This window comes from Zonotrichia albicollis, chromosome 37, assembly GCF_047830755.1.
Source record: "Zonotrichia albicollis isolate bZonAlb1 chromosome 37, bZonAlb1.hap1, whole genome shotgun sequence".
Taxonomy (NCBI): Eukaryota; Metazoa; Chordata; class Aves; order Passeriformes; family Passerellidae; genus Zonotrichia; species Zonotrichia albicollis.
The window spans coordinates 1,276,372-1,295,162 of NC_133855.1; the positions used below are offsets into that span (position 1 = coordinate 1,276,372).

The 18,791-nt window shown below is 48.2% G+C and overlaps 1 protein-coding gene across 1 annotated transcript; it reads left to right on the plus strand.

The window, feature by feature from the left end:
* Positions 1–1,093: 1,093 nt before the first annotated feature.
* On the plus strand, positions 1,094–8,163 carry LOC141726632 (olfactory receptor 14J1-like). The gene is made up of 2 exons (XM_074531583.1): positions 1,094–1,203; positions 7,365–8,163. The coding sequence occupies exons 1-2, from the start codon at positions 1,094–1,096 to the stop codon at positions 8,161–8,163; spliced, it is 909 nt and encodes a 302-aa protein (XP_074387684.1).
* Positions 8,164–18,791: the final 10,628 nt, after the last annotated feature.

Below are 18,791 nucleotides of genomic sequence, written 5' to 3' on the forward strand. Positions count from 1 at the left end.
GTGGCCAATAGTTAGGACAGAAGAAGCATAAACAATTGGAAAGTGTATAAAAGGTCACCCCTGTTCAATAATAAAGAGTGTCCACCTGAGACTGCTTGTGGTCTCTGCTTTGTGTCATGACTGCCTTGACAGCGACAGCTAGTCAGGAAGAGGTGCAGGAAAACCGGATTTTCTGGACGGTGTGGATCCAATGGCCTGGCACATCAGAGCCACAAAAATACAATGCTTTAGTTGATACAGGTGTGCAGTGAACCCTGATACCATCAGGACATGTGGGGGCAGAACCTGTTTCCGTTGCTGGGGTGACGGGGGGATCACAGCAATTGACCCTGTTGGGAGCTGAGGTGAGCCTGACTGGGAAGGAGTGGCAGAAACATCCTATTGTGACTGGCCCAGAGGCCCCGTGGATTCTGGGCATAGACTTCCTCTGGAACAGCTTTACAAAGACCCAAAGGGACTCAGGTGGGCATTTGGAATAACTGCTGTAGAGGCAGAGAACATAAAGCGATTGAACACCTTGCCTGGACTATCAGAAAACCCATCTGCAGTGGGACTCCTGAGGGTGGAAGAGCAACGAGTGCCAATTGCCACCCTGACCGTGCACCGCCAGCAGTATTGAACAAATTGAGATGCCATGATCCCCATCCACAGAATGATCCATGAGCTGGAGAGCCAAGGGATGGTCAGCAAAACCCACTCACCCTTCAACAGCCCCATCTGGCCTGTGCACAAATCTGACAGAGAATGGAGATTGACTGTGGACTATCGTGCATTGAATGAAGTGACTCCACTGCTGAGCACTGCCGTTCCAGACATGCTGGAACTCCAGTACAAGCTGGAGTCCAAGGCAGCAAAGTGCTTTGCCACCATAGATATTGCCAATGCATTTTTCTCCATTCCTTTGGCAGCAGAATGCAGGCCTCAGTTTGCCTTCACCTAGAGGGGTGTGCAGTACACCTGGAACCGACTGTCCCAGGGGTGGAAGCACAGCCCCATCATCTGCCATGGACTGATCCAGGCTGCACTGGAAAAGGGTGAGGCTCTAGAGCACTTGCAGTGCATTGAGGACATCATTGTGTGAGGGAACACAGCCATGGAAGTGTTTGAGAAAGGAGAGAAAATCATCCAGATTCTACTGGAAACCGGCTTCACCATCAAGAAAGCAATATCACAGGACCTTCCCAAAAGATCCAGTTCCTGGATGTAAAGTGGCAAGACAGATAGCATCAGATTCCCACTGAGGTCATCAACAGGAACACCACAAAATCTCCACCAACAAACAAGAAGGAAACACAAGCTTTCCTGGGTGCCATAGGTTTTTGGAGAATGCGCATTCCCAAGCACAGCCAGATTGTGAGCCCTCTCCACCTGGTCACCTGCAAGAAGAACAGTTTCAACTGGGGCCCTGAGCAGCAACAAGCCTTTGCCCAGATCAAGCAGGAGATCAATCATGCAGTAGCCCTTGGCCCAGTCAGGACAGGACCAGAGGTGAAGAACGTGCTCTACTCTGCAGCCGGCAACCATGGCTTGTCCTGGAGCCTTTGGCAGAAGGTGCCTGGGGAGACTCGAGGCTGACCCCTGGAATTTTGGAGCCGAAGCTACAGAGGGTCCGAAGCCAACTACACTCCACCAGAGGAGGAAATCTTGGCCACCTATGAAGTAGTTCAAGGGGCCTCAGAGTGACTGGCATGGAAGCACAACTCCTCTTGGCACCCTGAATACTGGTGTTGGGGTGGATGTTTAAAGGAAAGGTTCCCTCTACGCACCACGCTGCTGATGCTACATGGAGCAAATGGATTGCTCTGATCACACAGCGCACCTGTATTGTAAACCTGAATCACCCTGGGATTTTAGAGATAATTACAAACGGGCCAGAAGGTGAGAACTTTGGTCTCACTGACAAAGAGGAGCAAGAACAAGTGACAAGGGCTAAAGAACCTCCACTGTGCAACCAACTACGAGCAGAAGCACACCATGCTCTTTTCACTGACAGTTCCTGTCGCATTGTAGGGATGAACTGAAAGTGGAAAGCAGCTGTATGAAGCCCCGCATGACAGGTTGCACAAACTACCAAAGGAGAAGGTGGATCAAGTCAACTTGAGGAACTCAACACTGTTCAGCTGTCCCTGGACATTGCTGAAAGAGAGAAGTGGCCAAAGCTCTACCTTTATACTGATTTGTGGATGGTAGCCAATGCTCTGTCAGGTTGGCTGGAAAAGTGGAAATAGGACAACTGACAACATAGAGGAAAATCAATCTGGGTTTCTGATGAGTGGAAAGACATTGCCTCTCACATAGAAAATCTATCTGTGAATGTCCGCCATGTAGATGCCCATGTCCCCAAGAGTTGAACCATTGAGGAACACCAAAACAACGAGCAGGTAGATCAGGTTGAAAAAATATTGGTGTCAAAGATAGACTTAGATTGGCAACATAAGGGGGAGTTGTTCCTAGCTCAATCGGCCCATGATGCCTCAGGCCATCAGGGCAGGGATGCCACCTATAAGTGGGCACGAGACCGAGGGGTGGATCTAACCATGGACAGTATTTCTCAGGTTATCCATGACTGTGAGACGTGTGCTGCCATCAAGCAGGCCAAGCGAGTGAAGCCCCTCTGGTACGGTGGGCGGTGGTCCAAGTACAAGTATGGGGAGGCCTGGCAGATTGACTCCATCACACTGCCCCAGACACGCCAGGGCAAGCGCTACGTGCTGACCATGGTGGAAGCCACCACTGGATGGTTGGAAACCTACCCTGTGTCTCACGCTATGGCCCGGAACACCATCCTGGGCCTGGAAAAGCAAATCCTGTGGAGAGATGGTGTGGGAGGATCGTCGTCCATTTGTCCCAGGTGTCCATGGGGTTGGTCTTCTTACCTAGGTATGGGAACTCATTTGGTGACAGGGGCACTTCCACCAGGCATGTTGAGACCAGATCATCCATGCTTCCCATGGCCAAAGGTTGTCTGGCTTTAATGACTTTACCAAAGTGACCCAGATGTTTTGTTTTGGCTGAGGGATGATCCAGCTGGGGGTCATTTGGATACAGATGAGGGCGCTGATAAAGACGATGGCAATGGTGGCACTGGTACTGCTGCAGGGTGCCCTGGAGGGTGTTGTAGGAAGAATCATACTTCTTCTTTCCCTAGAAAGGAGAAAGCTAAGGTAGTTTTCACTTGTGGATTGTAAAAGCACACATTAGTTGACTTATTTTAAGACATTCTTAAATATTCTTAAGTTCTCTGTATAGTTCTTACCAACTCCTCCCAATCACTCCCTTCTCTTTTTTAAGGGAAGTTTGAGGCAGGGAAAAAGGAGTAGTTTCAAGAGGGGAAAGAGGGAGGGGTAGGGATAAAGGGTCACTGGTAGAGGGATGGAAAAGGGAGGGGTGTGTCTGCATTTGAGACTGACATGGACGTTATCAGTGGGATATATCTACGTGTGATGAGTGTCCTTGCCACAATGTTTGGATATGTGAATTGCTTTTTTCTTCATCTCCAAGAGAAAGCTGCTTCTGTAGCATGGTGGGAGAGGGAGCTGACTTTGTGTTCATTCGAGGGGTCGTCTTCAGCTCTGTGGTCTATGTAGGGACTGATAAATCTTCTGGGAATCCACCAGGGTCCTGTATCTGTAGAAACACAAGCATATTCTGTCACCCACATAATGAGAGGCTATGGCCCTTCAACAATTTTAGATTCATGATTCCGGTCAAGTACTGGAGGTCTTTCTTTGAGGTGTGTGTACGTGTTGTTATGAAAGTGCCTTAAGACAGGGGGGTTTGGTTCTTTTTTGAGAGCAATTCGTGAAATATATATGATATTAGAATTAATGAAATTCAAATAATGTAAAGTACTTTTCACAGTGTCTCTTGTATAGAGAGAGCCAGGGGCTATGTACAAACCACAAACGGGAAAGGCACTGCTGTGGAATGTGCCTTGAGCTGTTTTATTTTCAGCATCAGTCTCATTACATGGTTGTGACAGTAGAAAGATGCCAGCAGCTCACATCCCAAGCAGCAGACCAAGAACTTAATGTAATAACTTACTTTATAAGTTTTTTTGACCAATCACACAAAACAAAAGAACATTGACAGCAGTTCTATCCAACCACTATAAGTACAGGTTCCTTCAGTTAAAATAATGTTTGCTTATTTTGAATACAATACCTGCTTGTGAGCCTTAAAACACAATGCACAGAGCTCCATTATTAAGCTTCAAACTTCCTAATATCTTGCTAGATAAACTTTTCTGTAGCTTAGGGAGTTTTTCTAGACAAGTGTTAATACACAGACCATTGTTTTATTTGTCCTTACTTTTCTACTTTTTAACATTTTTTTTCTGCTGACCTATCTCATGGCTGCTGCTTAGCTCTAATCACAGTTCTGCTGTCTCTGAGGCCTGCCTTTTGCAGCTTCCCCAAAACACTCTGATTTTGTGGATTCCCATATTGAACACAAGTTCTGCTATTTTAAATCAAATGCTCACTGATGTAGATAGTATTAGACATGGCACACTGCAAAATAGAGCTGCTATTGACTTTTTGCTGTTAGCACATGGGCACAGGTATGAGAATTTTGAAGGAATGTGTTTTATGAACCTCCTCTCTTCCATTCACAGGAAACTCAAACAACTAGAAGACAACATGAAGAAATTAACTGTGAATGATTTGGGCTTGGATGGATGGTTGGAGGGTTGGGGAATAACTGGATGATTGAAAGATACCTTAAAGGGAGCTTTGTTATTACTAGCAGTTATTATTATATTGCTTTGCATTATTCCACGCATAGTGAAATTGGTGACCCAGCTGGTAGAAAATAGAGTAAAAAGGGTTTGGCTGGTGCAAGAAGAAGAAGAGGGAATTGTAGCAATGTATCTGAACAACTTGGGCCACACTGTGCATGAGCCACGTTGCTTGTAGTCGTTCTTATCAGAGCCCTCTGGAATTCATCAAGGTTACTAAGACATAAACTGTGCTAAATGAAGAATGAAAAGGCTGAGAAACAGAATATCAAGACCACAAGAACTCGATAAAAGAGGGCTGTGAACCACCTGAACTGAAACCAGTCACATACTCTGAGAAGTGTGTGCAGAACACAAGGACCAGAGAGAGGCTCCAATGAAGAAGAGCGTGATCAGTGTATGCAGTAGGGTTAGAATGTATAAATAAGTGCATAATGTAAACAGTAAAAGGATTCTGCTTAATCATACTGGTTAGTAGTATGGGAGCCCTGTTTTCCCACAATGGGTGCCTGGGAAGGAAGGAGGATTCTTTTCCATAAAAAGGAAAGCAGTAAGCCAGGAGCAGGAGACAAGTGACCCTTGCAGGCCTGGGGCCTCATTGCCTCCTTGTCCCTGCTCAGCAGCCTGGCAGGGGCCGCCCCATGCTCCTGCCCTTGCCATTGCACATCCCCACATGCCAGTGCCCATCCCGGCAAGAGCCCTGAGCAAGGAGGGAGGGACAGCATCTGCCTGGCCAGGGGCTGGGGCTCAGGCCTTGGCCCTTTGCATTCCTCAAACACATGCAGCTTTGCTCAGCACCAGAGACACCTTTGCCTTGTTTTGTCCCCAGCTGTCATCACTGCCTCCAGTGTTCTGCTCTAACTGGAACCTGGGGACACATTCTCAGAGAGATTTATTAAACTTTTGGAAACTTCAGAGTTTCAATTTAATTTTGAGTTCTTGAGAAGTTTTTTTAAGACTCTCTCAGGGACTGAGTCTGATGTAAACAACACCAAATTCCCAAGAGGCTCATTAAAGTCCTTCTGCTGTGTCTGTGCTGCTGAGCTTTAAAGGAACAGCTCTTCTCAGGCACAACTCCTCTCCCAGCCCAGCAGGGCTCAGGGCTCTGCCTGCAGGCACTGAGGGGACAGGAGCCAGGCAGAGACAGGCTGAAGGCAATCAGGAATGGGAAGACATTGAGCTGAGACTTCACTTGGGGAAACATCCTCACAGCCCTGTGCATGGTGAGTGTGTGGGTGCAGGGCAATGTCCCCTGTGCTCCTGGAGGGATCTCCTGAAGCCAGCACACCCCACAGCCTGGGGGATGTGGCAGGAGGACTCTCCCAGTTTCTCTCTGGCACAGGAGGAGCAGGATCAGGAGGATGTGCTGCAGAGCGGGGCTGCCCTGGGCACCGTCAGAGGGACAGGGCAGGACGGCTCCTGCTGCCAGGGACGGCTGCAGGGGGTGAAGCTGGGGCTGCAGACAGGGCTGCCCAGGGCTGTCCTGCAGAGCAGCTCCTGCAGCCCTCAGGGCTCTTGGCCAGCCCAGGGCATGTGCCACCTGCCAGGGGCAGCTCTCATCCTGCCTGGCAGCTCCCCATGGACGCTGCAGGGGAGAAGTTGGAGGTGGAAGGAGCCACCCCCATCAGGGCAGATTCCTCCTGCTCTGGAGATGGTGCTGCATGGCCAGGGCTGCTCTCAGCTTTCTCCTCAAGGGAAGGGAAAGGGGCTGTCAGCTTTGGCTGTGTCACTGACACTCCTGCACTGTCACCCTGGGCATCAGCAGATGGGCCTCAGATCTCCCTCAGAAAGTGCCTCCTCAGCCTCCTCTCCGTACAGACAGCAGCAGCAGCACCTTGGCTTGCAGCATCTCTGTTTGTCTGCCCTACCCTTAAGGCTCTGGTGCCAGGGAGATGCCCCTGGGCAGTGCCCTGTGCTGGGAGGGGTCTGCAGGGCAGAGCTGAGCCCCCAGGGCTGGGCTGGGCTCGGGCAGCACTGGCAGGGACAGGGCTGGGATAGAGAGGAACAGCTCCCAGTAGGCACAACTCCAGGATGCAGAGAGCCAGACCGACCCTTGGTATCCCTCCCTGTCCAGCTGCAGAAGGAAAAAGAAAAATTTAGAGATGTTGACAATGAAACTGGAACCGTCAAATGTTCACTTTATTTTCAAGGATGTTTGAAGTGCAATCATGCTGAACTAGAGGGAGGTACACTGATCAAAGGGCACCTGTGTGACACCAGCAGGTCTGACTGCACTGGGGCACCGGGAACCCTGTTTTCCCTCTGGGCTCCAGTGTGTTCAGGATGAGAGTAATGCTGAAGATCAGGCAATAACTCAGAAGCACAAACCCAAACTTAGAAAAAAAACCCCCAAAACTAAGTGAAATTTCCCCAAAGAAAGAAAAGTAATTTTTAGTGAATGTGCAACAAAATACAAAAGAATTGACTCAAGGAAATTTGTCCTGGCTTGTGAATGTCTTGTTTCAACAGTCCACCATGGCCAGAGTGAAGGAATGTCCAACAGCAGCCCAATCAGCCACTTCCTCCTGCTGGCATTGGCAGACACGCGGCAGCTGCAGCTCCTGCACTTCTGCCTCTTGCTGGGCATCTCCCTGGCTGCCCTCCTGGGCAACGGCCTCATCATCAGCGCCGTAGCCTGCGGCCACCACCTGCACACGCCCATGTTCTTCTTCCTGCTCAACCTGGCCCTCAGCGACCTGGGCTCCATCTGCACCACTGTCCCCAAAGCCATGCACAATTCCCTCTGGGAAACCAGGAACATCTCCTACAAAGGATGTGCTGCACAGCTTTTCTTTTTTCTTTTTTTTATGTCAGCAGAGTTTTCCCTCCTGACCATCATGTGCTACGACCGCTACGTGTCCATCTGCAAACCCCTGCACTACGGGACCCTCCTGGGCAGCAGAGCTTGTGCCCACATGGCAGCAGCTGCCTGGGCCAGTGGCTTTCTCAATGCTCTGCTGCACACATCCAATACATTTTCCCTGCCCCTGTGCCATGGCAATGTCCTGGGCCAGTTCTTCTGTGAGGTGCCCCAGATCCTCAAGCTCTCCTGCTCACACTCCACCATCAGAAATATGTGGATTTCATTGGTTGCTGCCTCTTTAGCTTTTGGCTGTTTTGTGTTCATTGTTTTCTCCTATGTGCAGATCTTCAGGGCTGTGCTGAGGATCCCCTCTGAGCAGGGACGGCACAAAGCCTTTTCCACCTGCCTCCCTCACCTGGCCGTGGTCTCCCTGTTTCTCAGCACTGGCACATTTTCCTACCTGAAGCCATCCTCCATGTCCTCCCCATCTCTGGATCTCTCCCTCTCAGTTCTGTACTCGGTGGTGCCTCCAGCCCTGAATCCCCTCATCTACAGCCTGAGGAACCAGGAGCTCAAGGCTGCAGTGTGGACACTGATGAATAGACAGTTACAGAAACTTTAAACTTCTGGCCAATTTCTGCAAATCTCATGTAATAAAAGTCATCTTTGATAGTACTTGGGTTTGGTTATTGATATGTTCTTGTCTTTCATTTTAGCATTTTATTATTTACAACAAAGGAAGGTAAGTGTTTGCGCCATTTCTCATTTTGTTTTTCTCAACCATCACGGTGGCCTCAGACTGTGTCATTGAGGAGCTGCACTCTCAGTGGCTTCAGACAGAATAAAGGCTCTCCGAGCACAGTTTTCACCAGAGATGCCCCTTTAGTTTCCTTCTCTGGAGCTGCAGCAGCAATGTCTGTGTGCAGAGCTGGGGGCAGATCAGGGCTGGCACAGCAGCTGTGCCCAGCAGCAGCAGCAGCAGCACTTGGTGATGCCAGTGCTGCTGCCGTGGCCCTGCCCCGCTGCCCTGGTGGCCCTGGTGTTGTTGCAGGTCCTGAGTGCTCTCGGGGCCGGGCACAGCCCTGGGGGTGGCAGTGCCAGGGCTGCAGCAGGGACAGGCCATGGGCACTGCTGGGGCAGCGCTGACGCCTCAGCCCAGGGCCTGGGGGCTCCGGGCTCCTTGCCCAGGCTCTCTCAAGAAAACGCCCAGGCCAAGGCTCAGCACAGAAAAGCCCCATGAGTAGCCCCAGGCTGGCCGTGGGCAGGCTGGGGGCAAACAGCGTGGCTGGGGCTCTGCAAGGGCCCTGGGGCAGATGGGAAGGAGCAGCAGAGCAGGGGCTGATCCATCCCCAGTGCGCTGCACAGCCCAGGGCAGCGTCCCAGAGCGTCCTCATGGAGCTGCCAACAACATCCCCCCTCTGCAGCCCTGGCCTCTCCCCCAGCTCACACAGGTGCCCCATCCTTGCAGGCACAGACACGGCAGCACTGGCTCAGCAGCCCCTGTTTGCATTGCACAGAGCAGGGGGAGCACCCCCATGCTGTTGGTGTGGGGACATGAACCTGAGGGAGCACAAATGCCATCAGCCCCTGGGGCCAGCAAGGGCTGGGGGACACCAGGGAAACCACTCAGGTTTGTCGTGGCCTCTGCAGTCAGCCAGAAAGTTTGTTCCCATCAGCTGGGAGTTTCCTGTCCCACTGCAGACGCTGTTACTCAGAGCCAGGGCTGCCTGGCAGCCACCCCCAAACAGCCCGAACCATTTCCTTGGCTTTTTCCTTTGCCTTCTTTCCCGATCTAGCTTTCTTCCCATTGCCCATCCCTTCCTCCTCCCCTGAATCAGCCCATCCCTGTTTGCCCTTTCCTCTCTGGCCCCACTCCTCATTGCAGTTTCTGGCTTGGCACTGACTGCCCAAGCTATAAAAACCCATGTGACCCCTCAATAAATGCCATTTGCTGTCCACCACGTTTGTGTCAGGAGCATATGGACCGAGTGACCCTGGGGTTTGGGCCACCGTGCCCGACTAAGAACCAGGTCACCACACCTTGAGAAGGCAACAGCAAAGAAAAGTCAAATGTGTTGACACTGAGAGAATAAAAAACTCTCCACTAAAACCAATGAGCTCTTCTGTCAGAGAAAAGCATAACCAGGAGGCAAGGCTGGGTGAGTCTACAGTCCGCCTAAAAACAGCCACTCCAATCACTGGGTGCAGCTCAGTAGTTTTAGAGTTTAGGGGAATGCCTCATATCAGAATCCTGGGAATGCTCTTACTGATCGAACTTGTTAAAAACACACTGGGAAGTCAGAAGAGCCCATGTGCTAAATGTTACTACCCCCTTTACAGAGGGGAAGAAACAAGTTCTTTAATACAAGTACATACAAATTTAAACTTAAACTGTGCCAACCTCTCTCTGTTAGCAACCTGTCAAGGGGAAGGGAAGACTTACTGGATTTCACAAAATATAGCCACTTACCAGCAAGGAGTGCCTGGGGAGTGTCCCATAGGAGATGCTTGGCTTTGCTTTGAACATAAGTCCAATCAAAAAGGCACAGCAGACTTAATGAAAGAGAAAGAAGTAACAACATCAATAAATTGAGAAAGAAGACCTAGAAACATCTCGTGGGAAAACTTGTTGATAGATTTAGTGGAAAAGATCAGTAAAGAGTTGAATGTAACTAATTGCTGGATCTGTGGAAATACACAAATGGCCAAAGTCTGGCCTTGAGAAGGGATCAGCTTAAGACCAATAGATATCTTAAAAAGGACACAAACAAGACAAAAAGTACCAGCTATTAGACAAAGAGGAGAAGAATGGTGGGAATTAACATCTAAAATAATTGGAGAAGAGTAGTGTATATCTAGGAAAGGGAAAATGTATAAACCCCAGTAGGAGATATGTCCTGTAAAAGATATTTAAAAGTAAACCATCCAGTAGCTAGACAGATTCCTAGAGAGCCCAATAAATACTGGTCCATTGGGAAGAAAGAAATGGGGTGTATCTACCAAGAAGGATCTAAATTCCATGAGTGTACTGGAAAAGGAAGAAACTCATTCTGGGGAGTGAGAGAAATATCCAAGTACTGGGAATTTCAAGTGACTCTCAGTGATGCTTCTTGGAAAGCTCCAGAAAACCTGGTTTGGATATGTGGGAATGTGGCTTACACTGAATTACCCGGGGAGTGGAGCAGCACTTGTACTATGGGAATTATTAAACCATCATTTTTCTTACTCCCAAAAGAGTCTGGATCGAACCAAGGGGTCCCAGTATATGATGATTTGAACAGATCTAGCTGACCAAAAAGAAACTTAATTGAAATTGGAGGAACCCAGACACGGAAAAACACAGTATGGACTCCCCAGGAAATAATTTGCTTTTATGGACCGGCGACCTGGGCTCAAGATAGGTCCTGGAGACACTGGACCCCAATTTATAGGGGGTTAAATTGGATTCTGAGATTACAAGCAGTACTCGAGATGGTATCGAACCGAGCCTCTCTGGCTTTAGACCACATAAATGACCAACTATCCCAGACTAGAACTGTGGTGTATCACATCAGACTAGCAGTAGATTATGTACTAGCCCATGAAGGAAGCACATGTGGAAAATTTAACTCCTCTGAGTGCTGCTTAGAAATAGATGACTGTAATGAAGTCATTAAAAATATCTCAAAGGAAATCTGGAAGTTAGTCTATGTTGGAACACAAGCGTGGACCCCTACATTCGATACCAGCTGGTGGGACAATTTCTGGTCATTAAAAGGAAACTGGTGGGAAAACCCCACTTTTTCATCTTATGTGAAATTGCTAGTTTGATCCTCCTACCTTGCATGCTCCCCTGTATAATCTGAGCTGTAACATCTGCTGTACAAGCAAGTGTAATGATATCAAAAGAGCTTAATAATAAAGAAGTAAAAGTATTCATGATAATGAATGATCAAGAATCTGAAGATGAGAAGCAAATTTACAACCAGTATTAAAAATTGTAAAACAATTACACTTTCAAGAAGTAATTGCTAATTGATGCAGACTTGAGCCCAATGGAACAATTAGAGGGGGAAATTGTGGAGAATCGATTGTTAAAGGAGTTGATATAAAATTCATTGCTAAAGGAGTTAATATAAAGTTCCAATGTTAGTCATAGATTGTTTGTTGAATGTTTAATAGTTATGCCAAGTTCCAATGCCAGTTAAAGGATTTATAATTATGTAAATCCCCTCACTGTCAGGTGTTCCCCCCACTGCTCCTGTCAGTGTTCAGAAGCACATAATCATGAGAACGATTCTATACAGGTACTGTTATTGAAGAGCTCTGGGTGTCAGAGGTACAACCCCAAATCTGTCTCCAACATGCATTCGGGATGAACGTGTTTTTATATTCTATTGTTATATAACTTTTATGGTAATAATTAAACCTATATTGTTCTATTGTATACATAGATTTCATCCAAGCATGGTCTGGTTGTGGTCCCCCTCAAACTTCTAACATAGTTTCTCATTATTCTTCTTATGATTATACAATAATTATATTTAATTACTAAACAATCATCACATTGAACAATTATATCATTTATCATATACTGCTTAAGTAAATGCAATTTCACATGATCTGCAAACACAAAGCCTAACATTTTCAGAGTCCATTTTAAACATTTTCCCAGGGCCCCACTGAGTCTAGCTTCTTTCTAATTCCTGAATATTATGATTTTAAAACCTTTTACTATCACTCCCACTCTCATCTAAGATGGCGAACCACCTGACACCATAAAGAAGAGGATTATGTCATAATAACCAAATATGAAAATCCCATAAGACCTAACAGAAAAGAATAGCCTAACAAAAACTCCTAGAACAACAAGCCACCATGCAAATGAAGAATTAAAATAACACCGCTAACCAGAGAAAACATAAGACAACATCAGGACCGTGGTCAGAGCTTTTTGCCTTCGTCACACCAACCAGAGCAGGCCAAGAGCAGCACAGAGACCATGGACCTGAAACCAACAGCGCCCACCCAGAGACTCTTGAAAGGAGAGAAAACCCAGCCAAGCCAGGCCTTGCTCAGCATTGCAGTTCCCTGCTCAGAGCCTTGGGCTCCCTGCAATCCTGCCCTCAAGGATCTGCTCTCACCATGCCTGGGCAGCCTTTGGCACTCCCTGCCCTCCCTGGGGCCCAGCCATGCTCCAAGGCACTTGGAGTTTTGCTGCTGACTCCTTGAGCAGCTTCTCCATCCTTCTCTGCGAGCCTGAGGCTCCTGGAGCCAGCCCCAAATCCAGCGTGGGGCTGATTAAAATACAGAAAGGCCTCAGGAGCTCTTTGTCTCCCTTCCATTGTCTTTGGGTCTCCAGGGCTTGTGCAGTGATCGGAGTCAGTTTGGAGCTCTCTTCAGGAGGGAGATTCCAAAGTGCACATCAGGATTTTTGGGTTTTTTTAACACATCAGTATTTTTTTATTTTTTAGATGTGAGAGGAGGGGACAGAAGCATTCCCCAGGTGATCTTGATGCTGAATGTCTCCTTAGGAGGCCTGGGCAGCGAGAGGAATGAGCCCCTTGCAGGCTGAGCCTGTTTGGCCAAGCTGCTCCTCATCCCCAGCCACACCATGTCTGACATCATGCACCTGGGACCGACATCCCAAAACATCCAAAATATTAATTAAATTTATTATTTTGTTTTTATTCTGTAACACATTATTTAGTTAATATTTCATTATTTATATATTAATTATATTTATTTATATTTCTAACAACAGTATTCATTTTTAAAGCATAGGTTTTACATTTATATAGAGACCAATGCAGGTTTAGCAGCCAAGAAAAGTAATGCTCAATATTTATATGTAACAAAATTCCCTTCATTAATTAATTAAGCTCTATTAGTTATTTATTTATTCCTCCTTCTTATAATTAATTTTATATGTACTCTTTTTGTCATCTTTTTTATAATCTTTTTACCATACAGTGTCAAGAGGGGGTACATTGGGGTCCTTGGAGATATTTCTGGGCACATCTGGGGCAGTTTTGGGTCTGGGGAGGGAATTCAGAGCGAACTTGAGGGTCTGGAGGACGCTTGCGGGAGCCGAGTGGACACTTGGAGGGGCACTCAGGGATTCTGAGGGACAGTTCGGGGTCCGGGGGAGCACTTGGGGGTCCAGGGGGGCCCTTGGAGGTCAGGGACAGGAATTTGGGGCCCTTCGGGGTCCGGGCGGGCCCTTGGGGGGCTCGAACAGGGCTCTCTGGGGTGCGGAAGGTGATGGGAGTTGAAGGCGCGGGGATCATATGGTTTAAGGGGGCCGTGCAGCATCATGGGAGTTCTAAGCGCAGCTGCAATGGCTCTCGGTGGGGCGCGGGGCATGACGGGAGGTGGAGTCACGGCTGGAGTAGCACTGGACGAGCGCCGCGGAGCATGATGGTAGCTGTAGTCCCGGAAGTAGCTCGAACGCGATGTTTGGGGGTTCGGGGATGCTCTTGGGGTACACTTTTGCGTCCAAGCCGCGACTTGAGATCCTCGGGGGAACCTAAACAGCTCGGGAGCCCTTGCAGGGGAGCTCGGGAAGCTCTACCCGGGCTCCTTAGGGTGCGGGGCCCGGGAGGAGTTTCAGGCATGGACTGTGTTCTGAGGGGCTCTGGGGCCGCCGCGATGAGAGGAGATGAATTCCCAGAAGTGGCTGTACTGGGCATCTGTGGGGTTGGGAGCACTCAGGGGGTCCGGGGACGCTTTTGGGGGGTACCGAATGTGCGCTAAGGAAGCACGGAGGGATCCTGGAGGGTCTGAGGGACACTTACGGGACAGTTGGGGCATGTTGCGGGGTTGTGTGGAGCGCGGGGCATGACGGGCATTGTAGTCCTGGCTCCATCAGAGCTGTATCCGTCCGAGGGGCATGATGGAAGATGTAGGCAAAAATAAAATATGGCAACTATCTAGGTTCCGCCCCCAGACGACGAGCCCTGCTGATTGGCTAAAGACAGTGAAGGGCGGGAGCCTCGGCAAATGGAATGAGGTGGAGGTGGGAACAGCCCTTTCACCTTCCTCCAGTCCCTCCGAGCACAGCCCCGTTCATCACAAGCAGAGCCCAGTACGACCCCAGTGCCCCTCCAATCCCTCCCAGTACAGCCCAGTCCCTCCCAATACACCTGAGTTCATTCCCACTCGTTCCCAGTTCCTCCCAGTGTCATCCACAAGATGCCCCGGTGTCCCCAATTTTCTCCGCAATGTCCCCAGAGTGCCCAGTTTGTCCCAGTCCTCCCCAGTGTAACTCCCAGTATGTCCCAGTGTGTCCCACAGCGTTCCCAGTGTTCCCCAGTATGTCCCAGTCCTCCCCAGTGTTTCCAAGGACAGTTTAATTTCTCACGGTGGCCGTGGCAGCCAAACCCAGCAGTGGGGTCAGTGCAGTGCCCATGGCCACAGCCCCTTGCAATGGCCCAGTGCAGCTTGGGCTGATGATCCACCCTCACAGCTGGCCCAGGGCAGCTCTGCAGTGGCTTTGGTGGCACCTGGGGCAGGCACACACCTGAGCAGGGTGTCTCTTTGCAGTGGGGAAACTCTGGAGTTTCAGATTGATTCAAAACACCCAGAAAAAGGGAAAACCCCTCTTAGGCTGAGTGCAGCCAGCTCTGCAAGCACAGCAGGGCCCAGGGGAGTGAGGACAGACAGGATGGGGCTGGGCAATGTGGAGCAAGGTTGTCCTCACTGGGTCAGAGCTCCAGGCACAGCTTCTGTGAGCAGGCCAGAGCTGCTGAGGAGAGACCCTGGGTCAATATCAATCACAGAATGCTGCAATCGCCTCTGCAGTAAAGAGAAATAAAATAAAATACATCCTTTAAAAATAGGAATGTGTATTTCTTACAACTTCTTTGAAATCTTTCTCCATGACTGGACTAGGAAAATTTTAATGATTCTCACAGGGCATTGATGTTGTTTACATCAGGCTCAGTCCCTGAGAGTGTCTTCAAAAAACTTCTCAAGAACTCAAAATTTAATTGAAACTGAACTTCTTGTAGTTTTAATGGGTCCCACTGAGGGACACAAATGAGAAAGTGTCCCCTGGTTCCAGTTAGAGCAGAACAGTGGAGGCAGTGATGACAGCTGGGAACAAACAAGGCAAAGGTGTCTCTGGTGCTGAGCAAAGCTGGATGTGTTTGAGGAATGCCAAGGGCCAAGGCCTGAGCCCCAGCCCCTGGCCAGGCAGATGCTGTCCCTCCCTCCTTGCTCAGGGCTCTTGCCGGGATGGGCACTGGCATGTGGGGATGTGCAATGGCAAGGGCAGGAGCATGGGGCGGCCCCTGCCAGGCTGCTGAGCAGGGACAAGGAGGCAATGAGGCCCCAGGCCTGCAAGGGTCACTTGTCTCCTGCTCCTGCCTCAGGCCCAGGCCCAGCAGCCATGGCCAAAGTGCTGCCCAAGTTGGCTCTTGCAGGGCTGTCTTGCAGCTGCTGCACATGCCTGTGCCCTGTGCAGCCCAGGCTGTCCCACGGTGTCCCTGCCCTGTGGCTGTTATAAATTAGAAGCTTGACTAGGCCAATATTCAAGCAGCAATCAATTTATTATATTATATGGTAAATCTGAGCAATGCAACGCTGGGTACAGTGGGGGAAGTTTTCCCTCCAACTGCACACCAATAGTTGAGGCTAGCAGCTATTTATAGGGGTACACATAAGCTTTCTCAGCAGTTTCTATTCTAATTTTTGCTCATCAGCAGTTTCTATTCCAAATTTTTATGTCACAATTCCATACACTATTGTGATTAGGTTTTTCTCAGGATGTATCCCAAAAGGAGTATCCCCAGATGGTGGTGGTCCAGTTTCCGAAAGAAGAAAGATGAATCTTATCTGGTGGAGTCCAGCTCCCCAGATATGGTTCCACCTTTTAATTGCAGAGACTATACATCTCATAACAGTGATGTCCAGCTTTCCTTCGTAGAAACTATAAATCCTTGAGGTCATGTTCATCTTCCTTTCTCAAGCTGCTTTTCTCTGCTTTATTAAGGCGTGAGATGAGCAAATTTCCTTTTTATATATTCCAAAGCTATGGTTTCAAGGGTATAAGCAATAGTCTAAAATTACACTTCCAAAGGTTATTATTGCAAGACTCTTTAAGGATTAACTACAAGCAAAGACCAATATCCTTAACGCTTTCATTCAAAAATGCTCCTAAATCAACCAAGATTAATTGCAAACAAAAGATAGGTTCAAAAGCCTTCTTCCATGCCTTACTTTCCTCAATTATTATTGGAATTGGCAAGTGTCCCATTGTTGGTCTCCATATTGCAATCACAAATACACACATTGCCTGTATGTACCTGACACGAAACACAGCTTTGTATCTCACAGTCCTCCCCCTACTTGTATAAATTTTCATTTATCTTACTCATCCGTGTCTGGGCTTCAAATCTGGCCAAAACTTTGGAAGCTTTTCCCTTTTTGTCTTCTTTCTTTAATCTTGTTTTTTTTGATATCTTGGCTGTTTTCTCAAGTTGCCCAACCTCTCCTGTAGCCAATTCCAGGTCTGCCACAGCAACCTGCATGCTTTGAATAACTGAGTGGATTAGTCGGATAAAACATGGAAAAAGGCAAGGTAGAAACAATAACCCAGCTAATGAACACAATATCATGAACCCTATTTTCTTTCACCAAGTTCCCCCTCCAAGCACCTGGTCCCACCATGAGGCTTGAAGGATGGAATCCCATTTTTGGACTGGGTCACGAGCCACCCTTTTGATCTCTGCTGCTAAACCTCTGATGGTTTCTCTGTAATTGTCAATCTCAATGCAGCATTCTGAATCATTGAATTTTCCCCACACACCCCCTTCTTCGGCCAGCAAATAGTCCAAGGCTATTCTGTTCTGATACACAAAGGCCTGCACCTGAGTGTGCTGCCGGCTGAACAAGTCCAGGGCCTCCGAGGAGTGATTCTACCGCTGTTTGTAGTCTAATCAATCAGTTCAGTAGGTAAATCGAGGTCCTATATCCCCAGCTTCCATCTTGAGCCCAAGTGGCTGGCCCATAATAATCTATTATTCTTTCTGCTAGCCATTCTTCTTCTCCCCATTTTTGGTCCCCTCCTGCCCTTGCAAACTCGAGTTTTAATTCTCTTTTTTCTCTGTTCAGGTTTTCATACAAGGGTGCTCCTAACAGGTTACTCTTGAATTTTGGTAGTACAAAGAAGGAGGGTTGTATAATCCCTAATGTACAGGATCCTTTCCATCTACAGGGCAGTTGCTGTAAGCCTTTGGTCCACAAATCCAATATATCCCATTTGGGGCTTTCCATGGGTCATTTAGAGCCTCAGGTTTTTCCCAGTACATTCTTAGGGTCTCCAGGGATTGGTAAGGGTTAGCTCCACTGTGGGGGCCTGAATATATGTATTGTTATAATAGCAATAAGAATACAACAACTGAAATGTAGTGAGAGTCCTATGTATTGGATTATTGGATTAGTGGGTCCTAGCGATTCTAAATGAGTCACAGCTGCGAAGTCCTTAGCTGGGCAGCAGCTGTGGCTCATAAAGATAGCTGGGATAAAAGGGGTGGGTCGAGAGCCCAGGAGGAGCCCCTGAGAAACCATGTGGAACTGCACTATGTGTCCTGTCTCGGCTGTTGAAATGGCCTGGTAAGGCTCTGGATGGCCTTGAGGCAGCCCGTGCTCCAAAGGATCAAAGGAGTCTTCAGGTTTTTCAGTTCTTCAGTGTTGTTTATTAATTCTTATCTACAATGTTGTCTCCCGGCCCGACAGAGGTCCACACAGCAAGTCAGCCATGGGCACACTGACCTCCCTCGAGGCTGCTGCTTATTTTTATACCAAAAACTACGTGTAAGATATTTACCTTTTCCTCCCAATACCTTTCACTCTTATTGACAAGTGCACATTCAGTAAGAACCAATCTCAAAGTGCCACTGTTGGAGATTTTTTCAGAAATGGCTTGGAAGGCAGCTGGGAGGGACAGATTCTCACAGCTGGTTTCTGTAAACAGCAGAGGTTCTCAGGTTGTTTTTAATTACAAGTAAAAGTGACAAACATGAAGGCCTTGAGAACCTTGCATACCAGAGTTCTCAGGCAGCTTTCTCATAACAAGTAGATATTCTATCTTTGGCTGTTTTGGGAAAGCAAAAATAATTTTGAGAACCCAAATCTTGGTATTAGAAACATAAGGAGGAGTTGGTATGTTATCTCTGACCTATTGTGAGCTCGGGTTTGCAATATGCATGAACTTAATTAACACGGTTATAAAAAGTGATGGTTTGAGTGAAGAAACGGAGTCAGATG

Coding starts and splice junctions, on each gene's coding strand:
- LOC141726632 (XM_074531583.1), top strand. CDS start 1,094: ATGGAAGTGTTTGAGAAAGGAGAGAAAATCATCCAGATTCTACTGGAA. Junction 1,204..7,364: donor AAAAGATCCAGTTCCTGGAT/GTAAAGTGGCAA, acceptor CCTCATCATCAG/CGCCGTAGCCTGCGGCCACC.